Consider the following 16,709-nt stretch of genomic DNA (forward strand, 5'->3'; position numbering starts at 1 on the left):
ACCCAGGTCTCCTCCAGAGACCACAACACCAGAGGGACTGTAACAGCCCAGGTCTCCTCCAGGGACCTCAACACCAGAGGGACTGTAACAGCCCAGGTCTCCTCCAGAGACCTCAACACCAGAGGGACTGTAACAAACCATGTGCAACCCAGGTCTCCTCCAGAGACCACAACACCAGAGGGACTGTAACAACCCATGTGCAACCCAGGTCTCCTCCAGAGACCCGGAAAATAAATCCCTGTTCATTTTCCTCATAGACTTTTCAGACAGTATTTATTTAAAGACGTTTATACGCCGCGGACAAAGACAACTCTTGTCGTGACAAATCATGACGACAAACACAATGTTTTGGGCCGAACAAAGAATGTTTTTTCTTCTTTGTAATTATTTTGTTTGGTCCAAAATATTGTGTTTGTTGCCATGATTTGTCACGACTCGAGTTGGCTTTGTATACGACGCTTAAAAAGGTCTTTAACCCATTCTGACCTGAGATCAGATTCATACGAGGTTTTCACTGGACACACACTGGTCTGATGAACCCATTCTGACCTGAGATCAGATTCATACGAGGTTTTCCACTGGACACACACTGGTCTGATGAACCCATTCTGACCTGAGATCAGATTCATACAAGGTTTTCCACTGGACACACACTGGTCTGATGAACCCATTCTGACCTGAGATCAGATTCATACGAGGTTTTCCACTGGACACACACTGGTCTGATGAACCCATTCTGACCTGAGATCAGATTCATACGAGGTTTTCCACTGGACACACACTGGTCTGATGAACCCATTCTGACCCGAGATCAGATTCTAAAAAATGTCAGTCGTTCTTCGATTTTTCAAAAATAGCAGACCTACAAGCTCATAGCGCGCCACCGAGTGGCGCGCTATGAGCTTGTAGGTCTGCTATTTTTCAATAGCTAAAGCATAACATGTTGCTGACACCAAAATGGGTTCCCGTTCAGAATGGGTTAAATAAATACGTTTTAAAAATGTCTATGAGGAAAAATGCATTGGGATTAATTTCCTGGGCCTGCCGTCGTCATAAACTGTGACGCTCTATAGCCTATACTGTGCATACTGTACATAAATCTGATTTAATTCTTTAGTTTTGTCGTGAAATGAACGGAGCATTTGAATCTCAGAAAATATTTTATTTGTTCGTTCGAAAAGCGACATCCCAAAACCATTAATTTATTCACATTTTGAGACCATTTCCAGCATTTTTTGTGATGGCAATATAATATAATATTATGTATATGGGCATATAAATTATAAAAATAACATAACATAAAAAAACATTCCATTGGCAATCATGATGTAAAGTTCACAATCATGATACAGGTTCACAATCATGATACATAAGTTCACAACTATGATACAAGTTCACAACTATGATACATAAGTTCACAATTAAGTATTAAGTCATACATCTGTGTGTTTTTTTTTATTAAGTATAAAATAAAAACAACAGAGATAGTCGCTATAACATAAATAATAATGTTCATCAGAAAACACAGTTGTATTTCATTAACAACAATAAGTGGTTATTTGACATACAATTAAGGTTCCCACCTGACAGCAAAGATTGCTAATTTTCCTATGAGCCATACTTTATGCACACACAATATACACATCACCTAATTGAGGTCATAAAACCTAAAAGAAAAAAGAAAAAGAAAAATAAATGAAAATGAATGTCATAAAACCTTTAATTGGGTCGTCCACTCACAGTTAACAGTCTTTGTATTGAGTTTGTGCTTGAAATGTACTGTAATTCTGCAAAAATAATAAATATTTCAATCAATCAATGAAAAAACACAAGCTCAACGAGTCATGATGTCGCATAAAATAAGCTCATAGAACGTCTTCTTTTTGACACATATTCTCTCATGGGGGTCCCCGGGGGGTCCCCGGGTACCAAACCTGCACAGACTGGGGGTCCGACTCCCCCGGGTACCAAACCTGCACAGACTGGGGGTCCGACTCCCCGGGTACAAAACCTGCACAGACTGGTGGTCCGACTCCCCGGGTACCAAACCTGCACAGACTGGGGGTCCGACTCCCCCGGGTACCAAACCTGCACAGACTGGGGGTCCGACTCCCCGGGTACCAAACCTGCACAGACTGGGGGTCCGACTCCCCCGGGTACCAAACCTGCACAGACTGGGGGTCCGACTCCCCCGGGTACCAAACCTGCACAGACTGGGGGTCCGACTCCCCGGGTACCAAACCTGCACAGACTGGGGGTCCGACTCCCCGGGTACCAAACCTGCACAGACTGGGGGTCCGACTCCCCGGGTACCAAACCTGCACAGACTGGGGGTCCGACTCCCCCGGGTACCAAACCTGCACAGACTGGGGGTCCGACTCCCCCGGGTACCAAACCTGCACAGACTGGGGGTCCCCGGGGGGTCCCCGGGTACCAAACCTGCACAGACTGGGGGTCCCCGGGGGGTCCCCGGGTACCAAACCTGCACAGACTGGGGGTCCCCGGGGGGTCCCCGGGTACAAAGCCTGCACAGACTGGGGGTCCCCGGTACTGGCCAAATCTTTGGGGTCCTCGACATGAAACTGCTCTGAGAGCCACTATACTGGCCCTAAAGTATTGCACTTGTGCACGTGTGCGTGTGTGTGTGTGTGTGTGTGTGTGTGTGTGTGTGTGTGTGTGTGTGTGTGTGTGTGTGTGTGTGTGTGTGTGTGTGTGTGTGTGTGTGTGTGTGTGTGGGTGACTGCGTGTGCGTGTGTGTGTGTGTGTGTGTTGATACTGTATATCCCACCACTGTTCCATCATCAATCAACAGTATAAGTTCATACAGAAACTGTATGAAGTTTGAACAGGAACATTCCTCTGAGAGCGGTCTGTGTCGTCAGTGCTGCCACAAACAGTTCGTTTTCCAGTGCAATGATAACGAAACAGTACAGTACAGTACAGTACAGTACAGTACAGTACAGTACAGTACAGTACAGTACAGTACAGTACAGTACAGTACAGTACAGTACAGTACAGTACAGTACAGTACTAAGGTGACCTCTTTATAAAGTGTAACGACATCTGAAAGTCAAGTTTTTCAAAAACAAAAAATCATATCGCAAAATAATCTCTCTGTTGAATGAACTGCTTTCAGGAGCAGTTACTATAGTCACTGTATTTTCCTATAGTTACAATAACGACATTAAATGTGCCGTCGGTGATGATGCGTATTTTTACTTTGTTAAAAACAGAGACTGTATTGTTTCAAAGTTAAAGCTCTGTATTTCCGATCGTTGCTCGAGAGTTTGTCGAGTGACTGTTTGCCGAACAAACCCCGCCTCTATCTCAACGATCACGAAGGGGAATACGGAGCTTATTTCAACAAAGCAGAATCAGGCATACGGCGCCGTTCACCATATCGCCGTTTTGGCGACGTTATCGACGTCGATGGATCTTAATCGCAGAACATACTGTCGTCGGTTTAGCAGCTGTACAAGAAAGCCTCTTGCAAGTTGTTAACTGAATCGCGAAATAAATACATAGTTTTTATTACGTAAACTAAGATAAATAGTGTCCGTGTGAAAACAGTGCGTCTCCTACGCACGTCGTGGAACGCCGATGTCGCGAGAGGAGTGGCCGACCGTACAGTATAGCGGACCGGTACGCGGTACAGTATAGCGGACCGGTACGCGGTACAGTATAGCGGACCGGTACGCGGTACAGTATAGCGGACCGGTACGCGGTACAGTATAGCGGACCGGTACGCGGTACAGTATAGCGGACCGGTACGCGGTACAGTATAGCGGACCGGTACGCGGTACAGTATAGCGGACCGGTACGCAGTCCTAGTGGACAGGACCGGGAATATTCCAGCCCTCCGAAAGTCCTTCTGGTACTTTTTAAAGAGTGATTCCAGATGAACAGTTTTCTGACATTAATCTGATGTTATTATAATCTAATAACATGAGTACACTACAGGTGAATCAGTACATAACAACATCAGGCAGGTCTAAAGGGCCTTTAGGGGGCGCTAAAACGCGCCTATAGTTCATTTTCAACGAGACCTGTGAGTGTTTTTGCTCTGAGAAGTCGCGGCAACGCGACAACAACGCAAAGCGTATTTACGTGAGCGCGGTGGTCCCATGAATGTGTTGTGCGCGTGCTCGTTCCGTGCACACGCAACCAGACCTCCACCAGACCCCCCACCCAAACTTCTAGGCCAATCAGTGAACGGGGTGGTGAATGAGCCCCAGTCAGAGCCCTGCATTGTCAGACAGTAACAAACAGAGAGATGGTGTGGTGGTGTCGGAGGTGATAGCGGTGATAGCGGTGATAGCTGCATCACCGCGGTGGTGAGTGCTAAGCTAATCACCTCAAACTGGAGTATGAATGAGGGAGCATGCTCTGCTGCGGTCCACTCTGGATGTCGTTTCTTAGAAGGTACCGGAAGGAACAAGCCTTTCCTCAGCGCGTATACAGTAAAAAAGGATCTCTGGCTCTTCTCGTCATAAACACGTGAGTCTTCCTGAGCCGTACAGTGGGATCCTACACGTTTGTTCCTTGATCTCAAAATTACACCCATCAGTACTGGTGGGTACCTATGTTAGACACACCCACACACACACCCCCAGATTCTGTACACTGTACAGCGCACCACTCCGGCGTCGGCAAAATTGTATTAAAATGTATACCGAGTGTGTTCGTGCTTTTTTGTTTTGTTGTTGTTGTCTCCGCTCCGGCGCGGTGTGGCGAGGCGAGGCTCGCTTTCCGCCCCCCCGCCGCCCGCCGCCCGCTGCCCGCCCGCCCCGCCTCTCACACGTTGATCTTATAGGTCCTGCGGCGTCTCCGGCAGGTGCGTCGGAACCACAGGCAGTACAGCGCCACCATCACGGTCCAGTAGAGCACGTAGGCCACGCAGCCGCACACCAGGAACTTGGTCTCCTCGCGCTTGGCGTCCGTGTGCCAGTCCTGGCGGCTCTCGCGCCACGCCGTGTAGCCCAGGCCGCCCAGCAGCACGCCCGCCCACACGGACAGCGGCAGCAGCGGCATGTAGTTGCCCACCATCTTGCGGCGGCCCGACGTGCCCCAGGTGCTCACGTTCATGGTGAGGATGGCGAAGTACTTGGCGGGCAGCAGCGAGGTCATGTAGAGGGCGCTGTAGAGCGACATGAACACCATGAGGAGGTCGCGCCGCAGCAGGCAGGCGTAGGCCGCCTTGACCAGGCCGATGAGCTGGATGCAGCACAGGACCCAGAGGATGTCCCACAGCGTGCCTGTCCAGAACAACTGCACCTGTTTGGAAATAATGATGTTTAATGTTTATGTTGTTCTACTACTAAAGGACCCAGAGGATGTCCCACAGCGTGCCCGTCCAGAACAACTGCACCTGTTTGGAAATGATGATGAATATGAGAACTGTTTTAACCCTCTAAGACCCCGGATTAATTTCTACTTGCAAAAATTTTCATTTTCAACCTTACTACTACTTTGTACTACTAGGAATTGGGTTAAAAAAATATGTAAAAAATTTGATTTGATTTTATGCACATTATATCATAATTATTTAATAATATAATAAATTCATAATTTACATTTGGGGGATATCTTTCACAATAATGAATAAAACATGTTCTAGACATTCTAATGATCGCATAAAAACATATATTACAGTTATTTTACTTACTTTTATTAGGGTTAAAGGTCAAAAGTCATAGGTTCAAAATTGTTCAAAATTGCACAGAGTCCAGACATTTTTAATTTGTGTGAATTTCAGCCTCTGTGGGGGGTATTTATATGCAAATATCATGACCAATGGCATTTTACAGTGACAACTAAATAATAATAATAATAATAATAATAATAATAATAATATCTAGGATTTATATAGCGCTTTTCTTAACACTCAAAGACGCTTTACTTGTGTAGGGCCAGGGGGGGACAAGAAAAAGGACAACTTTATTAGAAAGATAACAATTAAAAGATTTAAACTAATACAACAGTGCATATGACAAGTTTTAAAACACATCAGCGTGGGAATGCGGTTGTGAACAGTCTTTAGGAGACTAAAGTCTCTGTAATGTTTATGTTGTACTATTACAAAAAAAACGCTGTAAAATTAAAGGGATTTATGAATCTCCCGTGACGTCAACGGAGCTGAATGCAGCACGGCTAAAGGACCCATAGGATGTCCCACAGAATGCCTGTTAGAGGAGCTAAAGGACCCATAGGATGTCGCACAGAATGCCTGTTAGAGGAGCTCGTTTCTCACCAGTATGTCTCATACTGGTGATAATGAGCAGTGGTGGAAAGTAGCTAATTACATTTACTCGAGGACTGTTTTAAGGTACTTTAACGTTATTTTAATTTACTTTAATTTCCAATACTATTACTTCTACTCAATTATTGGACAACTTTAGTCCAACTTGTTACTGTACTGTAGAATTATTATTACAAAACATATACATACAACCACTCCAGCGTCAGTCCTATTTAAACTATTTTGAAAATAGCCGATGTATAAGCTCACGATGCGATGCCTTCAAAAGACCTTTACACATTTTACACTATAGTATAACTAGTACTTTTACTCTTGGTACTTCATAAGTACATTTTAATGCCGGTACTTTAACTCAAGGAAATATTGAATTCCGGACAAGTTGAGGTATTGATTTGTCTTTTACAAGACGTTGATTCAATCGTCAACAATCTAATCTAATCCTGGGCGCTTGAAATCGCACTATCTCACTTCCCCACGCTTGAAAAATCGCACTATCTCGCTTCCTTTCCCGCGCTTGAAATCGCAGTATACACTCCCCCTGCCGACCTGGGGAGAGCGCCGGACTGACCTCACGCTATAACCCCTATACGTACCATGGTAGCGGTGACGAAGAAGGGGAACACCCCGGAGACGATGGACTCGTAGGTCATCCACAGGTGGTGCTTGTGCCACCACATGGCGTTGTACAGCCACTCGCGGAAGTAGGACTTGGTCCAGCGCGTCTGCTGGCTCAGCCAGCGCAGGAAGCCACCCGGGGTCTCTGTGTAGCACTTGGCGTGGGCCGTGTATCTGAGGGGAGAGGGTAGACCTTAAGTTAAGCTCTGTATCTGAGAGGAGAGAGGGGAGACCTTAAGTTAAGCTCTGTATCTGAGAGGAGAGATGAGACCTTAAGTTAAGCTCTGTATCTGAGGGGAGAGACGAGACCTTAAGTTAAGCTCTGTATCTGAGGGGAGAGACGAGACCTTAAGTTAAGCTCTGTATCTGAGGGGAGAGATGAGACCTTAAGTTAAGCTCTGTATCTGAGGGGAGAGATGAGACCTTAAGTTAAGCTCTGTATCTGAGAGGAGAGACGAGACCTTAAGTTAAGCTCTGTATCTGAGGGGAGAGATGAGACCTTAAGTTAAGCTCTGTGTCTGAGGGGAGAGACGAGACCTTAAGTTAAGCTCTGTGTCTGAGAGGAGAGACGAGACCTTAAGTTAAGCTCTGTGTCTGAGAGGAGAGACGAGACCTTAAGTTAAGCTCTGTGTCTGAGGGGAGAGATGAGACCTTAAGTTAAGCTCTGTGTCTGAGAGGAGAGACGAGACCTTAAGTTAAGCTCTGTGTCTGAGAGGAGAGACGAGACCTTAAGTTAAGCTCTGTGTCTGAGAGGAGAGACGAGACCTTAAGTTAAGCTCTGTATCTGAGGGGAGAGATGAGACCTTAAGTTAAGCTCTGTGTCTGAGAGGAGAGATGAGACCTTAAGTTAAGCTCTGTATCTGAGAGGAGAGATGAGACCTTAAGTTAAGCTCAGTGTCTGAGGGGAGAGATGAGACCTTAAGTTAAGCTCTGTGTCTGAGAGGAGAGATGAGACCTTAAGTTAAGCTCTGTGTCTGAGAGGAGAGACGAGACCTTAAGTTAAGCTCTGTGTCTGAGAGGAGAGACGAGACCTTAAGTTAAGCTCAGTGTGAGGAGAGTTGAAACCTCAAGTTAGCCCCCATGCTACCTACTTGGTGGCGTAGCCCCCATGCTACCTACTTGGTGGCGTAGCCCCCATGCTACCTACTTGGTAGCGTAGCCCCCATGCTAGCTACTTGGTGGCGTAGCCCCCATGATATCTACTTGGTGGCGTAGCCCCCATGCTACCTACTTGGTGGCGTATCCCCCATGCTGCCTACTTGGTAGCATAGCCCCCATGCTACCTACTTGGTAGCATAGCCCCCATGCTAGCTACTTGGTGGTGTAGCCCCCATGCTACCTACTTGGTGGCGTAGCCCCCATGCTACCTACTTGGTAGCATAGCCCCCATGCTAGCTACTTGGTGGTGTAGCCCCCATGCTACCTACTTGGTGGCGTAGCCCCCATGCTACCTACTTGGTAGCGTAGCCCCCATGCTAGCTATGCTACCTACTTGGTGGCGTAGCCCCCATGCTAGCCATGCTACCTACTTGGTGGCGTAGCCCCCATGCTAGCCATGCTACCTACTTGGTGGCGTAGCCCCCATGCTAGCCATGCTACCTACTTGGTGGCGTAGCCCATGCTCAGCATGCGGTTGGTGAGGTGTCTGTCGTCGCCGAAGGTGCAGTGAGTGCCCAGGAACATCTGGTTGTACCAGGACTCCAGGAACTGCTGCAGCAGGTCGTTTCTGTACAGCCCTGCAGGTTGAGACGCCGCGTTATACAGTAGTCCATACAGTAGTCCATACAGTAGTCCATACATTAGTTATAGAGTAGTCCATCCGCATTGAAGCCAGTTTTGTACAGTAACTTAAGGACGTGTACTTAAGTACAGTAGCCTACTTAAGTACATTGTACTTTTTGAGGTGTTCGTGCTCGACATGATAATTTACAGTACTTTTACTTCTCCTCATCTCGGATCCAAATATTGTACTTTTACTTCACTATGTTTATTTGAAAGAGAGAGAAAAAAAGACTCTGTAGGGTTGAGGTTAGGGGACTTACGTGGCTGGTTAAGACTGATAGGAGGTTAGGGGACTTACGTGGCCGGTTATAAGACTGATATGAGGTTAGGGGACTTACGTGGCCGGTTATAAGACTGATATGAGGTTAGGGGACTTACGTGGCCGGTTATAAGACTGATATGAGGTTAGGGTACTTACGTGGCCAGTTATAAGACTGATATGAGGTTAGGGGACTTACGTGGCTGGTTATAAGACTGATATGAGGTTAGGGGACTTACGTGGCCGGTTAAGACTGATATTAGGTTAGGGGACTTGCGTGGCCGGTTAAGACTGATATGAGGTTAGGGGTCTTACGTGGCCAGTTAATAATGAAACTGTCAGGATGTAATAGACATTTTTTAAATCTGATCTCAGGTCAGAATGGGTTAATAATGAAACTGTCAGGATGTAATAGACATTTTTAGAATCTGATCTCAGGTCAGAATGGGTTAAGACTGATATGAGGTTAGGGGACTTACGTGGCCAGTTATAAGACTGATATGAGGTTAGGGGTATTATCCGTGCACCCAGGGGTCCGCTGATAAGATAACAGACTCATGGAAGTGCTCCTCACTCACCCAGATAAGATAAAGCAGCTAAAATCTGCATAGCATCTACACCACTCGCTGTATGAAAAAAGCCCACAACATCATGGAAGACACCAGCCACCCCGCAAATACCCTGTTCAAACTACTCCCCTCCAAAAAACGCTACCAGAGCATCAAATCTCGTACCACCCGTCTCAGTAACAGTTTCTACCCCCAGGCAGTCAGGCTGCTGAACAGCTGACCTTGAACTGTATTGCACTGTTTTGTCACTTCACTTGCACTTTTTTTCTGTTTTTTTTTGTCTTTTTCTTGCACTATAGATGTTTGTTTATGTCCTGTGTATGTAAGACTGAGAGTGCTCTGAGCAAAATAATTTTCATTGCATTTATACTAATAAACCTGAACCTGACCCTGAACCTGATAACACAACCATGGAAGTGCTCCTCAACCAGTGTTGTTTTGGCATCAAATTTCTATTTTAGTTTTAGTCATTTGTCTTTAGTTTAAATTTAGTTTTAGTCACATTTTAGTCACCCGGAATGTTTTATTGTTAGTCTAGTTTTAGTCGACTAAATGTCATGAGATTTTAGTCGACTAAATCTACAGTTGATTTAGTCGACTAAAATGTGTTTTGACAGGCCTTGATGCCGTCGTAATTATTGTTTTTACACTTGCTGAAAATAGCCGATCTACAAGCTCACAACCAAGTGTAAAATGACTTATACTGGATCTCTTGTCCACTAGTCCCTTCCTAACATTTTAGTCTAGTTTTTATTTGTTGACGAAATTGTCAGTATATATAGTCTTAGTTTTAGTCATCGTAGCTTAGTTTTCATTTAGTTTCCATTTAGTTTTCGTCAGTGGAAAAAGGTAGTCGACGAACATTTTTCGTCTTAGTTTTTAGTCGAGGAAAACAACACTGCTCCTCAGGCACTCACCCAGCGGTCCGCTGATGCAGGACACACAGTTGAAGAAGGACTGGCAGGAGCGCTCCACGTTGAAGGCCATCCAGTACCTCAGGCTGCTCATGAAGCTCACGTAGCTCTCCTTCAGGTTCAGGATCATCACGTCTCCGCCCACCGCCCCGAACGCAGCGTCGCTCTCCAGGACCTTCACCAGCTCCATGGTGGCCATGGGGTCCAGCTTGGTGTCCGAGTCACACACCTGGGGGGTGGGGGGGGGGGGGGGTGGGAGAGAGAGAGAGGACCAATTATATGAAGAACATGGTTCAGAATGGCTAAAAGGGTTTCTTCCGCGGATTCGGGTTCTTGGAAACGCCCCCCCAGCCACTGCGTTAGTTTTACTGAGGTTAGGTTTAGGTATAGTTTACTGAGGTTAGGTTTAGGTATAGTTTTACTGAGGTTTAGGTTTAGGTATAGTTTTACTGAGGTTAGGGTTAGGTTTAGGTGTAGTTTTACTGAGGTTTAGGTTTAGGTATAGTTTTACTGAGGTTAGGGTTAGGTTTAGGTATAGTTTTACTGAGGTTAAGGTTAGTGTTAGGTTTAGGTATAGTTTTACTGAGGTTAGGGTTAAAGTTCTCAAACTCTGCCCGAACCCGACCAGGCCCGACCAAGCCCGACCCGACCCGACGTTTTAGGGCCGGGCCGGGCCCAAATAATATGCTAATTAGTCGGGCCGGGCCGAGCCTCGGGCTCTGTGATTTTCCGCAATTTTGTTCTTTTTTTTTTTTTTTCTTTTTTAAGTGTTATTATAATAAAAATAGCAATTCTGTTATTTGTGTAATGTGATTGTGTATACGTGTATGCATTTATTATGAAGAGGGCTGCGCTAGGCGATTCACTTGTGACAGGAGGAGGACTGGAGACGGGGTCGCATCGCACTGGCATTTCAGACTCGGAGGCCTCGTACACACATGTCAAACCACGTGACTTCCATTAGAAAAGCATTGAGAATAAGGCGGCCATGAAACACAGACAGAACAGATCATGTCAGTCCAGCATGTGTGTACGAGGCCAGAGCAGCATTGCAGCCTGCCCCGCGCGCAGGCAGTAGACTAGAGAACAGTGAACGGTGAGAGACTTGCGTGCCTTGCTACCGCTGGTTTCCCTCTGGTTTGCGCACCAAACGAGCTACTAACCACCAGTTAACTTGCCAAGTTGCCATATGCTTAAATATTTTATCAAATCAATCGGATTATCACAGCTGAAGAAGCGTCAGGTTTTCGTCATGTTGCACTGAGAGTCTCGTTAACCCAGCTGGCTGCGATGAATAAAACCTAATTATTAATCAACGTCACCAAACGATCCATGATGGTGATATATAACTTATAGCTACACGTAAAGCAACTTCACTTCAGAGGAAACTAAGGGAGGGAGCTGCAGCAGCTATTCATGTTTACTCACCAGTCACCACCACCACTGTATGGAATCCATTAGAATGATTGGAAATGGAAGTTATGGAACATTAATAGCCTATTCTAACGTGAGTTACATACATCCTTTATTTCGATAAATCCGCTGATCTCCGTTCTCACTTTCACACTGAAACACGGCGCCGCTGCGCTGCCATTTAGTGCTGCTTTTTTTTCTCTCTTTTTTTTCTTTCGGGCTTTTGTTGGGCTTCGGGCTTAACATTATGGCAATTTTTAGGGTAGGGCCGAGCCTCGGGCCCACCCAGTTAGGGTAGGGTCGGGCCGGGCCATAATTTTTGGGCCCGTTGAGAACTTTAGTTAGGGTTAGGTTTAGGTATAGTTTTACTGAGGTTAAGGTTAGTGTTAGGTTTAGGTATAGTTTTACTGAGGTTAAGGTTAGGGTTAGGGTTTGGTTTAGGTATAGTTTTACTGAGGTTAGGGTTAGGGTTAGGTTTAGGTATAGTTTTACTGAGGTTAAGGTAAGGGTTAGGTTTAGGTATAGTTTTACTGAGGTTAAGGGTTAGGGTTAGGGTTAGGTTTAGGTATAGTTTTACTGAGGTTAAGGGTTAGGGTTAGGGTTAGGTTTAGGTATAGTTTTACTGAGGTTAAGGTAAGGGTTAGGGTTAGGTTTAGGTATAGTTTTACTGAGGTTAAGGTTAGGGTTAGGTTTAGGTGTAGGTTGTCAATCACAGCGACTGGCCAGTCACAGCGCACCATTTACTCAAACCCGAGGCAGAAACCATATTAGCTTCAGAATGGGTGACGTGCTCTTTGAAATAGTTTGTTTTAACCCATTTAAGCCTGAAAGAAATGTCTTCTAAAAATCCTGACAGTTTTCTGAAATACCTATGTTTCTAGGCCTATATCACTCAATATTTCCTCTCAAGGACCCCAAAAATGATCTGTAATTGGTCTCCGAGACCCTCATCTGAAGATATGTTGTTCCAGGGACTTCCCCAGAAGCAAAGATTTGAGTTAAAACCGTTTGTTCTGAAAATATATATTCCAAATTTGAGGCACATTTTCACGATTTTTCAAAAATAGGCGCAGACCTACAAGCTATATGAGCTTGTAGATCTGCTATTTTTCAATAGCTAAAACACCAAAAGGGATTCCCGCCCCAAAAGTCCTCCAGGAACAGAGAATAAGGGAGTCCCGACACTGTTATTAAACATGGTGTGCAGATAAAGACTCCATGATGAGGATGTTGGAGTGAAAACAACATTCCTCCTCACGAATAAAACTCATTCACAAGTTGTTCTGTTTGGAAAACACTTTGATCTGACTCTGGACAGCATGTGGTGAACGTTCCCTTAAATGTTTTCTTAAAGGTACTGTACTGTTTATTTGATTAAAAGGTATTCTCTGTATTCTCATCGTTGCAATAGTGTTTCTTCAGTAACTGTGTGTGTTCAGTAACAGTGTTAAATAGCTCTATATTGTGACAGTATTATATATAATTTGCTACATAGAGTGTGTGTTCAGTAACAGTGTTAAATAGCTCTATATTGTGACAGTATTATATATAATTTGCTATATAGAGTGTGTGTTCAGTAACCGTGTTAAATAGCTCTATATATATATATATATTGCTATATAGAGTGTTTGTTCAGGGGTCTCCGGTATCCGTAGAGAAGGTCAGAAAACATGCATTTATAGTTTAGAAAAAGTAAAGTCTGTCCCCGTACCTGGATGTAGTCGACGGAGGCGCCCAGGGCTTTGAAGGCGGTGTACATAACCTCCCGCTTACCGCCCCACTTCTGCATGATGCAGACACACTGTCTGGAGCCAATCAGCTGCTCCACCTCACGACGCTGGGGGTCCTCCCCAAGCACATACCGAGCATCACCGTCCTCCTGGCCCCCGGGAGCTGGCACTGAGGGGAAAGGAACTACAAATGAGTACATCTGTCCCCAAGCACATACCGAGCATCACCGTCCTCCTGGCCCCCGGGAGCTGGCACTGAGGGGAAAGGAACTACAAATGAGTACATCTGTCCCCAAGCACATACCGAGCATCACCGTCCTCCTGGCCCCCGGGAGCTGGCACTGAGGGGAAAGGAACTACAAATGAGTACATCTGTCCCCAAGCACATACCGAGCATCACCGTCCTCCTGGCCCCCGGGAGCTGGCACTGAGGGGAAAGGAACTACAAATGAGTACATCTGTCCCCAAGCACATACCGAGCATCACCGTCCTCCTGGCCACCGGGAGCTGGCACTGAGGGGAAAGGAACTACAAATGAGTACATCTGTCCCCAAGCACATACCGAGCATCACCGTCCTCCTGGCCCCCGGGAGCTGGCACCGAGGGGAAAGGAACTACAAATGAGTACATCTGTCCCCAAGCACATACCGAGCATCACCGTCCTCCTGACCACCGGGAGCTGGCACAGAGGGGAAAGGAACTACAAATGAGTACATCTGTCCCCAAGCACTATACCGAGCAGCACCGTCCTCCTGACCCCCGGGAGCTGGCACCGAGGGGAAAGGAACTACAAATGAGTACATCTGTCCCCATGCACATAGCCCATACCAGCACCGTCCTCCTGGCCACCGGGAGCTGGCACTGAGGGGAAAGGAACTACGAATGGACCAGGCTATGTCCCCACACAGGCTGCATGGGCAAAAGGAAAGGTACTATGTTTACCCAGGGTAACTGGACTAAGCTCAAGAACTTGTTTACAGCCAGGCCCTGCTCATAGCACATTTCATGGTAGGGGTTCAATGCCTTGCTCAAAGGGCACTTCAGCGGTGGTAATTTTAACGTGCCGGTCCGGGGATACGAACTATAGCGACCTTCCGATATCAAGACCGCTCCGCAAACCGTTCGGCCACCGCTGCCCAGGCTAGTGAGGCTATATATAACCGGCATGCTGACCTTTGAGGCCGGCCTCCTGGGCGGCGCTGAGCGGGTCCCAGGCGTGGTAGTTGTTCCTCCAGACGTAGCATCCCGGGTCCTGGTCCTGGAACACCTCCCGGAACATCTCCATCATGTAGCGGTCCTCCTCCGTGTTCCCGTCCACCACCATGATCACCCGCAGCAGCTCCGGAGGGTACTTCAGCGCCCGGATGGAGTTCAGGCACTCCCTGTGGAGGAATGGATGAATGGATGAATGACCCATTAAGACCCATCCCTTACGGCAGGATTCCCCAATTAATTTTCCTCAAGGGCCTTATTTTGACTACAGTACCAGGCTGGGGGCCGAGTCGGTACAGGTCTTACCTGAGGTAAGCGGGGTCCTCCTGGTACGCTGAGATGGTGAAGCCCACGGTCTTGGAGAAGGTGCAGGGCTCCTTCACGGTCTTCATGCGACGGTGCTCGATGAAGGCGAAGATGCTCTGGAAGAGGACGTGGAGGCCCAGGAGGAGACCGTACACCCCGAAGGACACGATGCCGTACGGAGAGGTGGCCAGCTGGAAGCCTGCAATATAATAATGATAATAATATGACTAATGACTCTAGAAGACGTAAGCGTATTAATAACCCATTCTGACCTGAGATCAGATTATATAAATGTCTTCTACATCCTGACAGCTTTCTGAAAAAGCTACGTTTCTATGTCAGTCGCTCTTAGATTTTTCAAAAATAGCAGACCTACAAGCTCGTAGCGCGCCACTCGGTGGCGCGCTACGAGCTTGTAGATCTGCTATTTTTCAATACCTAAAGCATGACATGATGCTAACACCAAAAGGGGTTCCCGCGCAGAATGGGCTAAATATCATCAGATCTTTGTCGACTAAATGGACAGTTGATTTTGTCGACTAAAAAGGGGCCGGCCTTGATTGTGCCGTAATATACCGTCCAACGGGAGTTGGCACTTGGGTTGCATGCTGAAAATAGCCGATCTACAATTTTCAATCTACAGTTTTCAACAACGTGTCGACACGTTGTGAGCTTGTAGATCGGCTATTTTCAGAGCACGCGAACGCAACCAAACATAAAACCACTTGGCTTTTAGTTCTACTGGATCTCTTCTCCACTATGGTCGCTCCTAACATTTTAGACTATAGTTAGTTTGTATTTGTTGACAAAATTGTCAATATATTTAGTCTTAATACGTTGTAGTGATCATAGCTTATATAGTTAGCATCGCTCACAGCCTTATACTCATCATCTGTGAAGAGAAACGCCTGGTCACAATAATATAATATAACAATATAAAGCATGAGATTGCATGAGATTGTCGTGTTAACATCATGTTATGCTTTAGCTATTGAAAAATAGCAGATCTACAAGCTCATAGCGCGCGCTACGAGCTTGTAGGTCTGCTATTTTTGAAAAATCGAAAGAATGACTGACATTTTTTTTAAATCTGATCTCAGGTCAGAATGGGTTATAATCAGACCAGTGTGTGTCCATGTGGAAACCTCGTTATGAATCTGATCTCAGGTCAGAATGGGTTATAAATAAAGACCCCCTACGTACCTATGACGTAGGCCCACACCATCACCCCCAGGACCACCAGGGCGAAGAGGAAGGTGAAGAAGGCCCGGACCACCGAGCCCAGCTTCCGCAGGAGAGGTTTCAGCTCCATGATGTCTGACTGACTGACTGTGGAGGTGTCTCTGCTGTCTGTATGTATGGAGACACAATGAATTACATTTAAAGGAGAGGTTTCAGCTCCATGATGTCTGACTGACTGACTGTGGAGGTGTCTCTGCTGTCTGTCTGCATGGAGACATCATGAATTACATTTAATGAATTACATTTTTATTATAGCGCTTTTCAGGTTCAGGTTCAGGTTCAGGTTTATTTGTCATGTGTATAGATACAGAGTATACATACAATGACAATTATTTTGCTCAGAGCACTCTCAGTCTTACATACACAGGACATAAACAACATCTATAGTGATGTTAGACACTCTCAGTC

The 16,709-nt window shown here is 46.2% G+C and overlaps 1 protein-coding gene across 1 annotated transcript in view; it reads right to left on the reverse strand.

Annotated features, from left to right (window-relative positions):
- Window positions 1-16,371, reverse strand: part of has1 (hyaluronan synthase 1) — a gene marked incomplete at both ends in the record, with an annotated part of 30,813 nt that extends 14,442 nt beyond the window's left edge. The window contains 10 exons of the mRNA XM_083761287.1: window positions 1,930-2,587; window positions 3,583-3,827; window positions 4,799-5,274; window positions 6,853-7,048; window positions 8,478-8,610; window positions 10,402-10,627; window positions 13,523-13,704; window positions 14,715-14,923; window positions 15,060-15,258; window positions 16,263-16,371. Coding sequence (XP_083617413.1) covers window positions 1,930-2,587; window positions 3,583-3,827; window positions 4,799-5,274; window positions 6,853-7,048; window positions 8,478-8,610; window positions 10,402-10,627; window positions 13,523-13,704; window positions 14,715-14,923; window positions 15,060-15,258; window positions 16,263-16,371 — 2,633 coding nt within the window. The remainder of the gene's footprint in view (window positions 1-1,929; window positions 2,588-3,582; window positions 3,828-4,798; window positions 5,275-6,852; window positions 7,049-8,477; window positions 8,611-10,401; window positions 10,628-13,522; window positions 13,705-14,714; window positions 14,924-15,059; window positions 15,259-16,262) is intronic.
- Window positions 16,372-16,709: the final 338 nt, after the last annotated feature.

Source organism: Protomyctophum parallelum (assembly GCF_964188405.1).
Source record: "Protomyctophum parallelum genome assembly, chromosome: 3".
NCBI classification, from domain to species: Eukaryota; Metazoa; Chordata; class Actinopteri; order Myctophiformes; family Myctophidae; genus Protomyctophum; species Protomyctophum parallelum.